Source organism: Acanthaster planci, linkage group LG04 (assembly GCF_054643075.1).
Source record: "Acanthaster planci isolate LZ-2023a linkage group LG04, COTS_SCS, whole genome shotgun sequence".
Classification (NCBI taxonomy): Eukaryota; Metazoa; Echinodermata; class Asteroidea; order Valvatida; family Acanthasteridae; genus Acanthaster; species Acanthaster planci.
The window spans coordinates 23327533-23347944 of record NC_141780.1 but is presented as its reverse complement, the minus strand read 5'-3'; the positions used below and the strand labels follow the sequence as shown (position 1 = coordinate 23347944).

The 20412-nt window shown below is 38.3% G+C and overlaps 1 protein-coding gene across 1 annotated transcript; it reads right to left on the bottom strand.

Moving 5' to 3' along the window:
* Positions 1 to 316: 316 nt before the first annotated feature.
* Positions 317 to 20404, bottom strand: LOC110983471 (ubiquitin-like modifier-activating enzyme ATG7). The gene is made up of 19 exons (XM_022242757.2): positions 20231 to 20404; positions 18780 to 18953; positions 18160 to 18214; positions 17206 to 17323; positions 15854 to 15931; positions 15319 to 15432; positions 14483 to 14620; positions 13857 to 13945; positions 13486 to 13607; positions 13272 to 13362; positions 12593 to 12737; positions 11582 to 11740; positions 11133 to 11190; positions 10406 to 10542; positions 9998 to 10228; positions 8815 to 8930; positions 7983 to 8067; positions 2879 to 3079; positions 317 to 2158 (listed from the first exon to the last, which is right to left on the bottom strand). Exons 2-19 carry the CDS (start codon positions 18940 to 18942, stop codon positions 2114 to 2116), a joined length of 2145 nt encoding a protein of 714 aa, XP_022098449.2. The 5' UTR covers positions 18943 to 18953; positions 20231 to 20404; the 3' UTR covers positions 317 to 2113.
* Positions 20405 to 20412: the final 8 nt, after the last annotated feature.

Below are 20412 nucleotides of genomic sequence, written 5' to 3'. Positions count from 1 at the left end.
AAACATCCAGGGGCCGTTATATGAGTATTTCACTGTTTCATGTCAGAGGATCATTTTACTCAGATTAATTTCAATTAGTGCTGCAGTTTGCTTGAGGGGAGAACAGAAAACAAGTTGTGGAAAGTTATGCTTTGGAACAGAAATTCTTGAAAGATCAGTAGTGACTGAATTAGTTTCCTCCACTTGCACTGTTTAAATATGAAGTTCAAGTTTGGTACTGCCCGTTTCACTTGCAGTGTTGTGTGTGTCATCTACTTTAATTTCATTTTATTCAACAGTGGTTAATGCTGATCAAGGACTAGACACTTTTGACATGTGAGCTAAAAAATTTGTGAAATTTATTTCATTCTCAAAATAAAATCAATAAATTTCAAAAATTTTTGTAAATGACAAAGGATACTGAAGGAAATAAACTGATTCAGTGGCAAGATTAAGTAAATAAAGAAGCAATAAAAAAGGAATGTTGTCCACTACATTCAAACAGTTGTCTTTAAAAAATTCAGTTCCTTGGCAAACAGTAAATGAATCATTTAAAAAAAAGCTTACATTTTGCCTGAAATAAAGTCACTTACTGATACTAAAGATACTAAATCTACTGGAAGAAGTACTTTCACAAGTTCATTTTATTTAACTTGAATGTGTTCAATAATCGTGGATTGTTACAGAAATATTAAATTTTAAACCTCTCGAATAAACATTGTATTTCCTTTTGTCTGGTTTTGTAAAGGTTAAAATAATGTCCTGGAAACTGAAATATGAAATGAACCCAAAGACAGTTAATAAAACAGAAGTCTATGGCATTTAATAGTGGGTACATTCATTTTATGAGGAATCACAAATTTATCAGTCATATTTTAAATAAAATATATACATTTTAATTTCATTAAATGCTTTCACTTGAAATTTCCTGACAGTTCATAAAAGTTAATCAAATGAGGAACATTTGCACACATGTACTTTAATCTGCTTTTTCTGAAGTGTGATTTGAAAGTTTGCATGCCGGAGGCTACACTGAGAGACAGTTTGCGGGTACACCATTTGAAATCGATCTCTTCTATAAAAGTAGGGGGGTTCAAAACACCCCAAACAATAAGAAGATAAAAGAAATGGGGAATATAATACAAGTTAACTAAAGTAAGTGCACCAATAACATTATAAACAATGTGTGTCATGTAATGTACATTTCATCATAATTTCTGTTTGTCTGCAAAACATAAAACCTTCATAAAATCTCTGGCCTGACCCCTCCCCCTGGAAAAATCCTGGATCTGCCCCTGCAGAGTGGTGGTTTGTGATGATAAGAACTGGTAAAATGGATGTTGGTCCTATACCTGCAAACCTTCTCTCGGTCTGCTTTTTCTTTCAATACCTCTGTATTCAGGTATTTCCATTTCTATTTAAAATGCTGTTCTGGAATTACTTTCAGGGAAAATTCTGCAAAAAACACATTGCCCTCTGATCTAATAACTGCTTAGTATCAGATGGAATTCCATGTGTAGTTTCACGTTTCATGCATTGTCTAGATTTTACATTGTATGATATTAGGGACTAATATGAATAGAGTTTGATTTTGCTGTTATTTTGCTGAAGGTTATCTTAATAATCAATGAATGACACTAATTGTTGACACAAAATGTAATATATACATGTATAACCCTTTGATACAAGAGTATTACATTAAGACAAAAACAGTTACTGCCTTGCTTTAAGCTTTCTTCATTTCTTCTTTATTTCAATAGAACTGTAAACTCAATTCCTAAATTGCAGTTGGTTCCTTTCTACTGCTTTATTTGGCCACAATGAATAATTACATTTCACATATTTTCTCCCCTTAAAAATATTTTTGAGGGAGCTAAAGGCTTTTAATCAGAAACTGGATGAGTTATACATAATTAAAAATCAACAAATCACACCATTTATTAGCAGTTGTTTATTTGTTTTCAAAGCACAAACTTTCAATATGCATCACTTTCTCGTAATTTATCACCTATATTTAAGCTTTGTAGACACATATTCTAGCAGTTTCAACCGCGGTCTTGTTCAGCAATCTTCAGATATGAACCTGAAGGACTGTGGTATTCTATCTGTGAAGCAGCATAGCGTGATGGGATTTTCACTCAAGGGATTTGATACTCTCCTCATCACTAAAATCCAGCACCTTAACAACAGAAGATCAAAAGTCATACCATTAATAGGGTACACTCATTAATGGCATTACCCAACTCATTACTTGACTACACAGTGCACATGTAATCCGCATATAACAAAAATATTAATTTGCCAATGTCAAAGAACTTTAATGTCATGGCCAACATTTACACACTCTATCTTACATCTCCACCGGGTAAATGAAGTGGTATCAACACAAAACTCATTACATCAAACAAAGCAAAAATATCAAAAGGTAACAACTTCATCACATATGGGGAAAAATAAAACGTCAAAAATCAACATAAAATAAGGCAATGACATCGTATCATGCCATATGATGAAGCAAGTATTGCAGTAGAAATGTGTGGGTCAGTCTTAAAGGACGGCACAAAGTTAAACCAAGTTTTGTGAAATTGGCTGTTGTAGAGTTGTCTGTCACAACTTATGAGTCTAGACTAATACTGAAACATACAATGTCACTTGGTTGCCATGAAGAGTCAGATCAGCATCCTCAAAAGGGTACCAAAATGAATACATCGCACACACAGTTATGTGTGTAGTAGGCATTAGTGAGAGAACCATCACATGAACTAACAATCACATATAGTCCATTTGTTTGTACTACACTTCTGGTTCCAATGTCACACTTTGGCACTCATAGGCTGTGCACAAACTAATACCCTAACATGCTGATAATGACCAACTACTTTCAAACTATCAGACTCACATCATAATTATCCGCGTCAGCATGCATCTTGGTCAGACCCGTCAAATCCTCAAGATAATGAGGCTCATTGAAAGCACGCAAGAGAAACTCAAATCCCTCCATCTCATAGTGCTTGAGCACAATTGGTGAGCAAGCTGTACACATATCAAATGCCATGCTAGCAGGTAGAAGGCTGTGGTAACGGGACAGGAAACCACGGATCTGGAGAAATAAATGAAGGACATTTTTACTAATCCTTTTCTTTATCTTGTGGCTTTGTGAGGAATCACCTAATAATTAGGAAGGGTTGCTACTGTAACAGGCTTGGGTAAAAACAACAGAGACACAGGCCTCCCAATAATCCACTAGGGAAAGGACTGTTGAAAGTTTCAGACAAGGCTGTCAAGACAACTCAATGTAATGATTAAATTTGGGTGTAATTCATATTGAATATATTTAACAGGCCATTTTGACATCGTATTGGAGGTAACGGAGAGGGGGATAAATTCATAGGCTGCATCCAAATCTGTTCTCTAGAGCTCGATCTAAGTCTTCACAATATTGGAAATACAAAGAGAAATTTACAAGAGATAGAGAAAAGACACCTCTTGATTTGACTATTTTATTAGTTTCTCCAAAATTCAGCTTAACCCACAATAATAATAGTATGAGCACATGTCCAACACTGTAAGATATATACGTTCAAACATAAGTCCTTAAAAGACACTAATCTAATCTAACATTGTCTCCAGCATTCTGTAATCTAGTACTGGTACATTGCCTCCAGCAATATGTAATTTAGTACATGCTAACACTGTCTCCAGCATTTTGTACAATCTAGTACATGCTAACACTGTCTCCAGCATGCTGTACAATCGTGTACATGCTAACACTGTCTCCAGCATTCTGTACAATCTTGTACATGCTAACACTGTCTCCAGCATTCTGTAATCTATTACATGCTAACACCGTCTCCAGCAATCTGTACAATCTTGTACATGCTAACACTGTCTCCAGCATTCTGTAATCTATTACATGCTAACACTGTCTCCAGCATTCTGTACAATCTTGTACATGCTTACACTGTCTCCAGCATTCTGTACAATCTTGTACATGCTTACACTGTCTCCAGCATTCTGTACAATCTTGTACATGCTAACACTGTCTCCAGCATTCTGTAATCTAGTACATGCTAACACTGTCTCTAGCATTTTGTACAATCTAGTACATGCTAACGCTGTCTCCAGTATTCTGTAATCTAGTACATGCTAACACTGTCTCCAGCATTTTGTACAATCTAGTACATGCTAACACTGTCTCCAGTATTCTGTAATCTAGTACATGCTAACACTGTCTCCATCATTCTGTAATCTTGTACATGCTAACACTGTCTCCATCATTCTGTAATCTAGTACATGCTAACACTGTCTCCAGCATTCTGTACAATCTTGTACATGCTAACACTGTCTCCAGCATTCTGTAATCTAGTACATGCTAACACTGTCTCCATCATTCTGTAATCTAGTACATGCTAACACTGTCTCCAGCATTCTGTACAATCTTGTACATGCTAACACTGTCTCCAGCATTCTGTAATCTAGTACATGCTAACACTGTCTCTAGCATTTTGTACAATCTAGTACATGCTAACGCTGTCTCCAGTATTCTGTAATCTAGTACATGCTAACACTGTCTCCAGCATTTTGTACAATCTAGTACATGCTAACACTGTCTCCAGTATTCTGTAATCTAGTACATGCTAACACTGTCTCCAGCATTCTGTAATCTTGTACATGCTAACACTGTCTCCAGCATGCTGTGCAATCTTGTACATGCTAACACTGTCTCCATCATTCTGTAATCTAGTACATGCTAACACTGTCTCCAGCATTCTGTACAATCTTGTACATGCTAACACTGTCTCCATCATTCTGTAATCTAGTACATGCTAACACTGTCTCCAGCATGCTGTACAATCGTGTACATGCTAACACTGTCTCCAGCATTCTGTACAATCTTGTACATGCTAACACTGTCTCCAGCATTCTGTAATCTAGTACATGCTAACACTGTCTCCATCATTCTGTAATCTAGTACATGCTAACACTGTCTCCAGCATTTTGTACAATCTAGTACATGCTAACACTGTCTCCATCATTCTGTAATCTAGTACATGCTAACACTGTCTCCATCATTCTGTAATCTAGTACATGCTAACACTGTCTCCAGCATTCTGTAATCTGGTACATGCTAACACTGTCTCCAGCATTCTGTAATCTTGTACATGCTAACACTGTCTCCATCATTCTGTAATCTAGTACATGCTAACACTGTCTCCAGCATTCTGTACAATCTTGTACATGCTAACACTGTCTCTAGCATTCTGTACAATCTTGTACATGCTAACACTGTCTCCAGCATTCTGTAATCTAGTACATGCTAACACTGTCTCCAGCAATCTGTACAATCTAGTACATGCTAACACTGTCTCCAGCATTCTGTAATCTAGTACATGCTAACACCGTCTCCAGCATTCTGTAATCTAGTACATGCTTACACTGTCTCCAGCATTCTGTACAATCTAGTACATGCTAACACCGTCTCCAGCATTCTGTAATCTAGTACATGCTAACACCGTCTCCAGCATTCTGTAATCTAGTACATGCTTACACTGTCTCCAGCATTCTGTACAATCTAGTACATGCTAACACTGTCTCTAGCATGCTGTGCAATCTTGTACATGCTAACACTGTCTCCAGCATGCTGTACAATCTAGTACATGCTAACACTGTCTCCAGCATTCTGTACAATCTTGTACATGCTAACACTGTCTCCAGCATTCTGTACAATCTTGTACATGCTAACACTGTCTCCAGCATTCTGTACAATCTTGTACATGCTAACACTGTCTCCAGCATTCTGTACAATCTTGTACATGCTAACACCGTCTCCAGCATTCTGTACAATCTTGTACATGCTAACACTGTCTCTAGCATTCTGTAATCTTGTACATGCTAACACTGTCTCCAGCATTCTGTACAATCTAGTACATGCTAACACTGTCTCCAGCATTCTGTACAATCTTGTACATGCTAACACTGTCTCCAGCATTCTGTAATCTTGTACATGCTAACACTGTCTCCAGCATTCTGTACAATCTATTACATGCTAACACCGTCTCCAGCATTCTGTACAATCTTGTACATGCTAACACTGTCTCCAGCATTCTGTACAATCTAGTACATGAATGAAATATGATTCAGGAATGGAACAAGGATAATTGAATCATCAATCTTGACATATTCTCTCACACACATGTCCTCCATACTGTCACCAATGCAGCTGTTGTTGTATACACAAATACATTTCGCATAATGTCAACAGACATCATTCACAACATCGACTAGTGCAACACATTTTTACAGCTGGAGGGGGGGGTTTAAAATACCTCCAGTAAGGGTTAGTGTCAGCTCAGCTATGCCAAACACTTCATTTATTTGTACAAAGGGAGGCATAAATGCTCTATGCTGGGCAGCTAAGTCCACACATGCAGTTGGAGTCACATGATTGAGTGATGTGTGATCTATTGAAAAGATTCTTCTCCTATGAGTTTATCAAAGAGCATTCAGAATCCTGGCTGATTATGCATCGATACAAGGGAAATTGTCTGCTTCAATGGGAATTTCTTTTTATTGCATACGTCTAAGACCTCCAAGAAAAATAAGCATTTGTATTTATAAATCTACCACTATGTAAGCATTATTACCCCTGTTCATCACGCCCATAAATATTCCTTAAACCATCTTAGCTCTCTCAGGAGTAAAGTCTAACCTGGAGAGCAGAATGAACCAATATGGTACTCCAACAGGATATCTCCAAAACAAAGTGCAACCAAGAGCATTCAGCTACAGTAATGTACGTTATGAAGAATATCTCTGCCCTATCAGTCTGTAACTGTATAAAGTCACATGCATGCTTTTATACAAATGATTTTGCCTTTTTGAAATATCAAACTGATTCATTAGAAGCCAATATTCTGGTGGCACCGCACTCACACGCAGGTGGTATACCTACGTGCATATTGAAACCTCTTTGACCAAATAGGATATCGCAACTTGCCAATATTCACACACACCTCAAGTTTAAGAATGTGTATGTGAATGTAAAGTCATCATAGCTCAATAACGTGACCTCATTGTACTGATCCATACAGCTCAATAACGTGACCTCATTGTACTGATCCATACAGCTCAATAACGTGACCTCATTTTACTGATCCATACAGCTCAATAACGTGACCTCATTGTACTGATCCATACAGCTCAATAACGTGACCTCATTGTACTGATCCATACAGCTCAATAACGTGACCTCATTGAACTGATCCATACAGCTCAATAACATGACCTCATTTTACTGATCCATACAGCTCAATAACGTGACCTCATATTACTGATCCATACAGCTCAATAACGTGACCTCATTGTACTGATCCATACAGCTCAATAACATGACCTCATTTTACTGATCCATACAGCTCAATAACGTGACCTCATATTACTGATCCATACAGCTCAATAACGTGACCTCATTTTACTGATCCATACAGCTCAATAACGTGACCTCATTGTACTGATCCATACAGCTCAATAACGTGACCTCATTTTACTGATCCATACAGCTCAATAACGTGACCTCATTTTACTGATCCATACAGCTCAATAACGTGACCTCATTTTACTGACCCATACACCTCAATAACATGACCTCGTTTCACTGATCCATACATCTCAATAACGTGACCTCGTTTTACTGATCTATACAGCTCAATTCTGCTGTTTCATGTGCAAACAGCTTATCATACGTATATACATAAAATTATCTTAGAGCTACCTTCACTCAAATGTTTGAGAGAAACAATAACCACAAAACCATTCACTACCTGAACAAAATGCAATAAAACAATTTCTTCAAAGCTGTTGTTGAAAGCACTTTTACCCAAAAAATCTTTCACAAGACCAGATTAAACAAAGACTAAATTAAAGCATATTACACATCATTATTGTACTTGTTGGTATTGCCTTTAAACAAGGTGTAAACTAAGAAAGCAAAGGAAATGAATTACCTGGTGAGGAACTAAGCCAAGAGGAGAAATGAGGGAAGTTGTGAGGTGATCATCTTTGGCACTGGTGTCTGCTGCTGCATAACCTCTGTACAGAAAACACAGGAAAGATAAACAACTGTACATGTATACTTACGGGTACTAACAGGTTCCCCTTCTGACCATAGGCCTTTATATGCCTCTTTCGTCAGATTTTCATTGCATCCTCATATTAAACATAGAGTAATATTCATTATTAACCATGGTAATGATCTGAGTACCCTCAAGAATACATTCAAGTGATGTGGTGCAATACAGTCAAGAATCATTTTTAGTGGAGACTGAGCCAAGAAAACTGAGACTGGTAACTTCTGCAGGAAATCTACAAGATTATAGAAGTCTGGGTTGCCAAACCTGCTGCGGAAGGCACACTGATCTAATGCCACCAGAGATGGGGAAAGAGAGGACATTGCTGAAATATGACACTAAAAAGTTAACTGTGTTAGATGCAAATATCATAGCAAATAATTACAACAGCCATATTCCAGACAGCCACTCCTTGCTGAAACCAAACAATGAGTACCCCTCGTGTAAATGTGTTGCCATCGTTTAGTAGCATGCTTTAAGTTGATGTATAGTTTCTCCTCTGGGGGTTGAATGGATATTGAATATCTTTCAGCAGTTTTCAAAGAATGGAATGCTCATGGTAAGACAAGGCCCCTAAGTGTTCTTGGCTTGGAATTTGAAATAGGTATCCACTGTGAGTGCTCATTTGCATTTTGGGGATCACTACACCTTCACAAGAAGAAGTTAACAATGAGAAAAGGAAGAAATATAGCAAAGCAGAGTGACCTACCCCTTGGGGTGTTGTAGCAAACTGACCAATAACTCTACAACCAATGCTGCAGCCACCATGGACAGTCCTGGCCTAGACACAGTGCACTGCTGGTCTAATGTCCGATCCTTGGTTGACTGTAGATAGAATGATTTAGATAATGAGTAGATTTTCTGCCTGTTTAAAAATTTTTTAGTACCTTTAACATCTAAATGTTAAGACCTAATTCAATACTTTGCTGATTCTGAGGGTAAATTCTCAAAAAAAGGAAGCAATAATCAGCAAAATTATGTTTTCTATGAAGTACAAAACAATGTGGAAATTCTGAAGAGGAATCTTCAAATAAAAAAGGTTTGGTAACAAACTTTTGAAAGTTCATAAAACTAATGTACAATAAACATTTGACAAGTTAAATCTCAGGGAAAGGCTCAGAATTTTAAATTAAACAAGGTTCCTGAGTTTTCTCTACAATCAAGTCCATTCTTCACATTCATGTATAGCACTTCCATATTGTCTCCACTCAGCCAGAACATAAGCATGCCACATACTCCTATTCAGACCAATCTTAGTCTCTGCCTACAACTTACATCCTGTTGCACCTGTACCCACTCTCCTAAATCTCTGGCAGTGTTTCAAAAATAAACAGAACCATTGCACCTGCAAGTCCGTATTGTGAGAACTGTCATTTGTCAACTTCCCATGCCATGCATTCAACAACAGAGAGGAAGAAAACTGAGGTGAAACTTGGCAGTTAAAGAGATAAACTTGGCAAAAACATGGCTAAACTGCCATGCAACTGCTGATGTTCCATTCTCAGCCTTTTTTGCAGTCCACAGTGATAAAGTGTAAATTCATGTAAAGAGTCTTAAAATGAACAAGTTTTGGAATGTAAAGAATCAATGATTTTAGAAAATAAATTTATGCTTGAAAAAAAAAGAAAAAAGAGTCAACAAGAAAATAGTTACATGAAAGTAAACAAAACATAATTTTTAATCAATGCTAATAACATTTTACCACATTTTTATTTTATAGAACAAATTTTATTTCAGGGAGACATAATCCCGGTTATTTTCTTTTCTTCAATTGAATCTTAACTTACAGAGGTGAAAAGATGAGTTGAACGAGTTTGCAAGAAGAGTACAGGGAGCAGGAAGGTTTTCACTTTTAGGGAACTATAACGTTGTTTTGTTGATACAGTACTTACATCTCCTGGAGCTACAACATCATTACAGAAGTAACAACCCAACTTCTCCCCAGGAATACATCTGAGAGAATCTTTTTCTGCCATTAAAGGTTTGGGTTCATCAGAAACCTCTACTGCTGCTGCATCAACAGATGTACCTGCAACCTCGGTGATAGCGCTCTCTTTGGGTGGCTTCAGACCATGTCTGACCACCATGTAAGTGTCGAAGCCAAGTGCTGCGTTCATCACCAGCTGGTTTGAAATTAAACACATCAATTATGCCTATCAGTACTTAATTATTTTCTGATCATTTCTGTTCTTGGCTCATGTTCTTACTTCTATGTTTCAATGTTCCCTCAATGTTTACCTCTTCACTGGCTTATTGTGGTGAATGTGAAATTACTTGGTAAGGTAGGAAGAGGTGAATACCTTGCGTTTGCTTGCACCAATGACAGAAGGTAACCAGCGGCTTTCCCTGGTATCCATCAAAAGGAAGACAACATCATGAGCATTGATCAACTCCTCTAGCTTTGCTACATCTTCTTTGGTTTGCTCCAAGACATCCTCTGATGAAGAGAAGTGCAGTGATACCAGTAGCTGGATAATAACACAGCTTGCCATACATGGAGATAGACAATTTGAGAAGTCAGCTAGAAAGACTGCATAATCAAAAGGAGGCTACAATGATAGTTTATGTTCACTGCAAAGTGAGTCATGGTTCATGTGATTAGACCATTTTTTACAAGCTACAGTGGCATGTGCACAGACTGTCATCATAAGATAGCGGCACGTCAACAAGAAATCTCTAGTTGCATTTGTTCTGGTTTTGCTGTAGTTGATCTAGGCTGGGTTGTGGATGCTTACTTTAGATGTTAACCAGCAGGTTGGCTAGGCTATGTCGGTAAGTTTACCTTGTCTCCCTTTACCTTATCATGCCAGGGTTGTACAGAGAAGTCTGATGCAAACTCTCTTTGTGGTTTTTTGTTGACAAGATGTCCTCGCCAGCTGTACCACTAGTGGTACAGCTGGCAAGGCTGATTCATCGTCTGGTGAATCACTGCAAACTCCTGCCACCAACTACCAAACATTCAACTATTATTACTACTCTGATGAGGCCTTGGTGATTTTCCTTCACTGTAATCCATTCAGTTCTTACCTGATGAACCCACAGCATGTCCAGGCATAGGGATGGACAAAGAAAGACCAGTAGCTTGCTAGAAATACACAACAAAATTAGTCACAAACTTGGCTTTTTTTGTCATTTGATTTTTCTATGTAGCGTTCATCAAAGTTATAATATAATGAACATCATGACTGACTTGATAAAATAATTACTATCCCAAAAATCCATAATAATTGCAAGTGGAAACAGGAATAACAATTTTTTGTAAAACTGTTACAGTCTTGGAACACATATAGTTGAACCTTGGTGCTTTATTGAAAATGTGCAGGCCTATATATGTATGTTGCTAAAGACTGGGGAATGGCCAAACTTTGTACTTTTTTGTGTAATGTTTTTCCATGTTTTCCACAAAAAATATCTTAAAACCAGGGACAACAACTAAAATTACTTTTAAAGAGCTGATTGAATGTATAACCACTCACCACACCAGGGAAGATCTTCTTGAGTCTCTCTGCAGCTGCCTGAGCCTTGGGTTTACCTCCCTCCAAGGAATCCTCAAACTCAAACAAACTCTGACGGACAGGGTTGGAATATGACACAGTGGAATTGTCTACTAACGTGATAGTGCGTACACCCCAGCCCTACAAATCAGGAAGAACCAAAGATGGTTAACCTGTAACACAAACAGATTTTAAAGATTAAAGCCATTTCACATTTATATTGTTGTCCAATGTTAGCCAATACAAGGTTTGAAATTGCTAATGAGGCTGCCATTAATGTTTTTGATTCAAATTCATTCATCAATCTGCATTGAGATTATCCAGCTATTCTTAACTCTTAACAGTGCTTGGAATGGTTTTAAACAACCTTCACAACTCAGATCACAATGTTTAAAGTGTAAATATGGTTAAACAAGGAGGGTTGGCATGGTTAAAGTATGGTTTGGAATTAAGCCTAGTTTCCATAATGTAGAGAGATTCAGGTACATTGCCAATCGATTCCTAAAGACATGTGGACAGCCTTTATCAGGACTAACAGAAATATGACTGTGAACAGTCTGGAGAGTTGGATTACGATAAACTTACTATACTGAGTCATCAGATTAGGCCCATGTAATAAAGAACGCCAGTATGACAGGAACATGACAATGTTTCTCTTTCTTAGTACAATACATTTTACCCATTATTTCCTTTCCAGTAAAAAAAAAGACAACCCTACAAAACAGCTGACCTTAAACGAAATACATCGAATTAAAAAACTCATTTGGCTTCAGAAAGTGGTATGACACACATAAAAAAAGGCATATCACACGAACATTTTTGGAGTTTTTAATGCCATTTTGTTAAACTTCTTTGGCAGCAAGCACTGCCCTTTTGCAACTGTTTCTTTCTTGACATCTTATGCGCTGTCAGTGATCATTACAATCACACGGGTACCAGGTTCTGATTGTGTTCTAAGATATATGATAAAGTACATCATCTTATCACACTAACCATAAGGCATCTGGCAACATTACAACCAAGGGTTCCTGAGCCCAGGAGAAGACATTTGGTCTGGGCTACTTTATCTAGGTCAAGCGAGGGCAGCAAACGCCACCTCATCAACTTGAGATTCAGGTCCACAGATGACTCAGCCAAGCTACAAGAGGTAAAGGAGAGTCAAATTGCTGGAAAATAAAACAATCAAAAGCAGAAAAGTGGACCTAAATACATGATCATGTCCTGACAATGTTCAGAAGAATGGTCAGTCAATGCCAATATCTGAAGGGATTTTCCATTCTTTTAATTTCAAATAATTTTGAATACTCTTTCCTTTATTCATGCATCTTTAATCAAATTTTCAACACATTTTACTTTGGGGGAATTCCGAAATGCATTTTAGCGTACTGTATTTTGCCAAAACAAAGACAATTTTTATTAGAACTTTGTGAAGTCTTCATCTAAAAATTCCCCCCCCCCAAAGAAAAACCTGAAAAACTCCTAGTGAAAAGCTTTAAACAGAATTCAGTCTACATATAATTCTTCCTTACTTATATGCTCAAATGTCCCTGATAGGCACTGGTTGTTTGAACTCTACAGCAAAGGTCACAGCATGTTTCACTCGTCTGGTTTTCTGTCCAGGAAATGACAGACATCAGCAGCAGGAATTTCAAGTGAGGCAGTACACTCTTACCGTGTTGGATCCATGCTGGCACTCAGGTCTACCTTACGAGGTGCCATCTTGTTCTTCTGATTCTTCTCCCAACCAACACACTTTGGACACTCTGAGAACACAGAGGATATACATTAAGCAGTCTGTAATGAGGACTTTGAAGAGGTGTTTCTTTGCATGATCAACAATCAGTGGTTTCAAATACACAAGACTTTGAAATGAGACTGAAAACTACCATTCAGATGTTTCATTGAAGGCAGGTGAATATCCAGCACCAGACTATGGTCTGTAGTACGGACTCCTTCCCTTGTTCGATCTCTCAGGCACAACACTTGCACATTCTGTAACTCATCTGACCTGAATCAATAGACACATCAATGCAAGAAAGATGTTTAGTTTTCATCAGAGGAACTTAGTTATGATTTAAGACTGATTGAAAGCAACTACCCACATAATTATTGGTTTTGACTAATCAGCCAAACCTTTGCTGTATATTTCATTTTGTTCCAAGTATGGTATTTGATATAATTACTACACAGAGTAGACTGCACCAGACCGATCGAGGGCTTGTTATCTTAACAAAAATGACTGAAGACTTCATCTTACCAGTGGTACGCAGCCAGTACTAGAAAGTTTCTGAGTGGCCATCCAGGGTACTGATCCAGAGTACAAGGGTCACAGAAGCCAAGCATCACCTGTGTACAGAATCAAAATAACAATAAATCCAAAACCTTTATTGTGAGATTAGCAAGAATTTAGCAGTGTGTGATGATGATGAACATGAGTTTTTGTATCATAGAAGTCCTTTCCGACTCTAGTCATTGAACTCACTGTTACTAGCCTAGTCTACCAGATACAAGTTCTACTAAAGAGAACTGCGGACTTATTTGAATATTTGGTTTGCCCTCAATCAATGTTGTCTGGAAGCTGAGAAACAAAATTCATGACACTGCATAGGTGGGACTCCACTCCACTTATTTCCCATGTTCTCACAATATAATGTTTAGACAGGCAAACCTTTTGAGATAACTTTTATTTACTACATACAGCAAACATCTACCAAGAGGCTAAGGGATAGTAAAAACTGGCTCACTTATATAGTAGCTGTCTGAATGTGACTCGAGCCATCAAGCCAGCATCCATGGCAAAACACATTCAAAATTCCACATGTCTTGTCTTTATCTAATTGTGCCAGACTGTGAAATTCTGAGATTGGTAACATTTCCACTGACTTGTGATTTATCCGGTAACAAGTCCCAATCAGAGAGTTGGAACACAGTCAGTAGATCATCTTGCTTCTGAACTAGGAAGAATGCCAAGCCTTTATGCTGGTCAGCTAAGGCATCATATGACTCCTGGAGGGAATAAATCTGGGGAGCCAAGGAAAAAACATAAGATAAATTGTCAAATAACAAGAAAAATCATAGCACTTCCAAGAATACGTCCTCCCAACTCCCCTCATAGACTTGTACTATTAGCTTAAATATGATGGCCTCTTTTACTCGTATGAAGGGTAGCCATATTATCTGCGCCACCTTCTGAGAAACATCAATTAATATGTATCTGACAGCAATGGTTGTTCTGTAAACAGACTAAATTGGGGTGAGGGAGGGTTTCAAACTATCCCGTATGTCCAATTGGCACAGAGTTGAAAAATTAATCACATCAAACAAAAGTGTGCCCTAAATTTGGAGCAATCTCATAACTTTGTCTTTCTCCCAAATATGAAGCTAAATATAAAGGATTGTCCAAAGCCCACTTGTAGGCTAAAAACTCAACAAGTCCGCTTCAACTGTTGTAGCAAAATGTGATATCTACAATCACTTTGGGGCTCATTACATGTTGAAGTTTACTCCATTCTCCCAGCAACAACCGACAAGGTCTTACAGGACAGAGCTGAAATACACAGCATTACGAACTATTTTCTCTCTGCATTCCTGTAGATCGGACAGAGTGCTTGCAAACAATTCTATGGATTTAGGGTGAAGGTGTCAATGTGATGTTTGGTTAGTGCATCAGTCAAATGTCTTGGTGTGCTCCGTAACATCCAGTACATCAATATACCAACCTGCTCCTCACTGAAGCACTGGTTAAGACGCTGTGTCTTAGCAACATTAATACTATCAATGGCACACAGAGCAGGAAACGAAAACCAGAAGACAAAATGGTACTTCTTCAAATCCTGAAAACAAACAAGAAAAAATTGTAGGTGGTATCATTTTTATTTATCAATTTATGTTGATGACCCAACAAGCCCTGATTCATTTTCACCTTGCTATGACAGCCAACACTTTTACTACAGCAAAGTATGGACTAAAAGTCCAGGCCACACGTATGTGGTCCATCAAGAGCAAAATCTGTTCCCTTTCAGAGGCAGAAATCTAGCACAATCTAACTGTATAGTAACATCCACAATACCTTGGTAAAATTTAGCCCAAATCCTGGTTATATTGAAGTTCAAAAGTTGTTTGAGAGGAGCAAAATATTTGTGTTTCTAGTTTGTAATTGATGTCAGTCCTATTAACGAAAAAAATATGACCTCTTGAATGTTCCCTACTGGATGTCACATATTCAGATGATCTTCTCTGTCTCTCAGAGCTTACCGCAAAGGTCAACAGTAAAAACCTGGACAGGAGTGAGGGATCTTTCAGTGCTGCTCCAGATGTGATGTCTGTCCAGATCTGAAGAACCAAAGTCAAAACAAGGTCCACTCACAAACTTTTTAAAAAGTTAGCTCACTGTGCTAAGTATGGTCTTAGCTGGAGTGGTGTTGTAGGGGCCTGGTCTCAAGGAGCTACTTTTAATCAGAAAGTAACATTTAGCAACTTTACATATTAAACACTTCCTGCCGGGGACTCCGGAATCGGAGACGTACGGTTTATATGCATGGCCAAGGTCTTCCAACTCCGACAAAGGAAACAGGGCCCTGTAACAAAAGACCGTACTCCAAACAAAAGACCAGGCTGCTGGGCATTACCAACATTTTTCACTCTCGAAAGTGGTGATAATCCAGCCTTGTTTTGAAACCATACCAGTGTTTGGGGCATTGAGAGCGAGCGGATTACCACCAGGGACAAAAGCGCTCCACCACCGCAGCAATGAGCCACACAGCACCGCTGCACGCTAATCTGGCCCCTATTCAAAAGAGGTCAGCTGTACACTGAGCCAGGTTCGTGAACAAAAGACAGTTATACAACATCGCATAATCTGGGCTCTGTTTACAAGGCTGCAGGCCTAGCTGAAATACTCGGGCGTCAATGAAGGTAACCTCTGAACTTAGAGTAGTGCCTAAAGATTACTTTGTGCGGCTATAAACGACTGTTAAATGAAATGATGAATTTTTGAAGGATTTTGAAAACGGAAAAAATGATAGTCATGCCCGCCCAGCATCATCAACATTGAAAAATGCCCCGGTATGAAGTGGTTAAAGCCAAATTTCAGTAGTGAAGCAGTGGCATGCAACAAACATTTGGCATTTGGGTTGGTCAACTGTTTTTGTTAAGCCAACATTTTCTTTGCCAATTTGCTTCGTAATATTGGCTTCATGTGTTGTGGACATCTACATCTAAATTCTGAGAATTTTGTTAATTAAGCTTTTTTTCAGCGTCCAATTTTGGAAAAGCCTATTCTTCATATTCTGAGTCCAGTTCCCTAGTTCTGGAAATGTTCAAAAATTTGTCTTGAAACTATTGTTTCTTTTTTCTACATATATTCCCATCATTCTTGTTGGTCTTTTTAGAATGTGGAAAAACAAAAATGACACTGAAATTTGAAAATGATGATGGTAAAATAAATAACACTGTGCATAAACTATTTGCACGGTCACATAAAAAGGCTGAACATATGAACACCCTTTTTACATACATTAAAAAAAATGAGCTATGTTCAAATCAGTAAAGAAAATCCAACCATAGCCAAAAAAGAAGTCTTTTCAGATCATTTCATGTATACTCACCATGGCAGAAATTTTCTGAAGTTCTGTTTTCTTCTCACAAGACTTGAAAGCATCCAGTGTGTTGAAATTCAACAATGTGCCATGGGACGGAAAGCAGTGTGGGGGACACTGAACAGGTCTGAAACAGAAAAAAAAAGCATGCTTGGCCCAAAAGTGACAGTTCAATTACTAATATATTCTTAATACAGTACTTTATGTTACAATCTTCACAGAAATACATTAAAATACACCAAAAAGTATATTTTAAGTACAAATAGTTAAAATCACCATCTTTTAAAAAGAAAGATATTGAGCTGTGATTTAAAAGTCCCTAATCTGTCAATATTTCTCACAAAAACTGGCAGTCTGTTTGTCAGAAATGGGATGTAAACAGTAAAAGTGCAATCAACATATGCTTTAGTGGGATTTGAATGGATGTTAGGATGGATGTCAAAATGTATGCAGAGAGGAAGCTCCATAGATGCTACAACAAATTTTTAGCATGACTATAGTCAAAACACAGTCCTGAAACAAAGTTCAAGCCAGACATGGCTGGATCATCAGCTAATGTGGAAAGACATGTATCACTTCAAATCAATCAACAAGAATCATTCACAGGGTATTTTGTTCTGTTTCTATTGTGGAATAAGATATTTGCGGATTCAAACTTCAAATTACTTGGCATTTTCATGGCACTATCTGAGTATCTTGAGTACATGCTCTGAGTACAAGCACCTGCTACTTGCAAAGGAGAGACAGGCTGGGGAAAGCTGGGTAACAGAGCTAATGCACACATCCGCCACTGTATGTACAATTGGTTGGGTGTGTTCTGCAGGACACCGTCTCTTGTTCTCGCTTGCAACCCAATAACTGGACGCACCTACATTTGGAGAATGACATTCTGGAGATATTTCAAAGTTAAAGGCAGGAGATTGGAGAGACAGACAGAAAAGCTTGAGTAACCTTTCAACTTACTCATCAAAGGAGTTGAAATCCAGGCTAGTCCTTGATGGGAGGCCATCTGCATCTCCTAACGTTGAAAAATATGAAACCAAAATGAGTGGTTCTTAAAATTTAACTCCATTTTAAAGTGATTTTATAAATAAATTTATTTACTTCTATCAGCTAGAAAATTTAAGAACATTTAAAAGTGCTGCTCTACTTAAATGTGGCCACTAATCTGTCAAATATGCAAAACCAAAGGGAATGGTGAGTTTTTGTACCCTTACTCATCGAAGGGGAAACTTATACTTCTTTCTGATGAAAGTTAACAAGATCAAGAGAAGGAAAATGATAACCCAATCACATTACACAATGTGGAATATAAAGTCAAGTCAATCCTTGCCCCTTGCAGAGAAATCTAAACAATTTGAATCTAGACACAAAGTCATGATAGAAAGATCAAATATCAGTACTGCAAGCCTCGTAGCACATACTGCATGTGTGAGCTACATGCATCTTTCACGTTCCCAAGGGAAGGAAAGAGAGAAATGACTGTGACAAAACCTTTGTGAAACCAGCTGCAGCTCAGGCGTGGGAAAAGTACAACCATGTCAAGAGCAATACCTCCTGAGTTACAATTTGCTTGAAATTACCATTGTAGTAATAACCACTGATTAGTTTAGGGGAGTCATCCAGCTTGTATTCTTCCAGTTTCTTCTTGGACAGCCTATGCCAGAATCCAACATCCAAGGCACTGTTCATAGGTGCAAACTGTAACTGGTTCCATTGACTGACATTCTGTTCAGAACTTGCCATTTTGGATTGGCCTGTCAAACAGAAGGGAAAAAGCTAATGATTTTATGAAACCAGTATAAAATTTTTGGTTCAACTCACTCAGGATAAGAAAATGATATATTCAATTGATGCCATCAATCTTGTACTAGCAATCCTTTAGCTGTAATTAGGACAAGAAAGCTTTCAAAAAATCTGCATACTGGAACAAAACACACACAGCCACAAAGGACGAAATTAGCAAAAATCTTGAATTGATCAGTTCCAAACTGACATTTAAGAAAAAAGTGGAACAGGATGGCAGCAAAGTACACATATACATAGCATTTAATATTTTTGTAGTCACTCAGCCTAGAGCTCTTTTAACCCCTTGACGACGGGAATTTCTTCCCGAAAGCTGACTCCAAGAATTCCAGCCTCGCTTGGCAATGAAGGCCACCTGCCAAACCGCAAATTCTTGGTTTGTGGCCCTGCGTGCTCTGAACACTTTGAATTACACGGTGAAAAGGCCGATTGTTCCATGGTACGTGGCTCTACTCACCCTTCCACATTCCCGTTGCCTCTTTTCAATGTGGGGACTATTGTGAAGCTGGTGATTATGATTCATTTCTGGGCTACGCACAAAGACCGATTACCATATATACAAGAGCCAGGGTATGCCTTCTTTCACCGTGTTCGCTCAAGCGTGGGCTGAGAATAATAGCTTAAAAGCGGGCTGAAGATCTCAATTTTTACAGCGGCTGTAGCCGCTTCCCTGCGCGAAGGGGTTAACTCCTCACAAGATGTGCATTACTCCAAATTACATGTACTGTTTGCATCCAGGGGAAGTCTTCCACATACTATGTTACACAAAACATTCTCATTTGAGGGAGGACATTGCTCATATTGAAACATGACCAGCTTTGCCATGTTTACAGTTGAAGACAATGTAGATATTGTAGCTCATATTAGGACTATTGACACTGGCCCAGGCATGCCAGGTTTTGAAATGTAGTTCACACAGTTTGCTTTATATCCCATTTGTACTCCATCTCTTTTAGGGATGTGCATCCTGAATGTCCAACTGTTACTTTAAGCATGGAGGAATAAAAGTTACTAAACGTTGAATATCAAACAGTTACTTGTTCAACACTGAATGTTGAACGTCAAACGTAAGGGCCTAACTTGACACCTGTCATTATTGCCGGTGCTGAACGTTGGCCAGGCATGCCACTTGCCAGGATCCATGCAGGATCTGATTCCAAGGTCAAGGAGGGTAAGGATGGCCCCCAAAAAGACTGGTTTTAAAATTAAGGATTATTCTTGCACTTACGTTTGATGATAATACAGACGACCTACAAGTCAAACTGGAGGAAGACCTGTTTAGTGGGATGGGCTACCTAGGCCTAGCTAAGTACGTCCTTTACGGGTACGAACGTCCGCCCCGCCGTGCTCACGGGACCTACAGCCTACTAATACTAGGGGTACATGTACATGTTTTTTTTTTCGATTTAC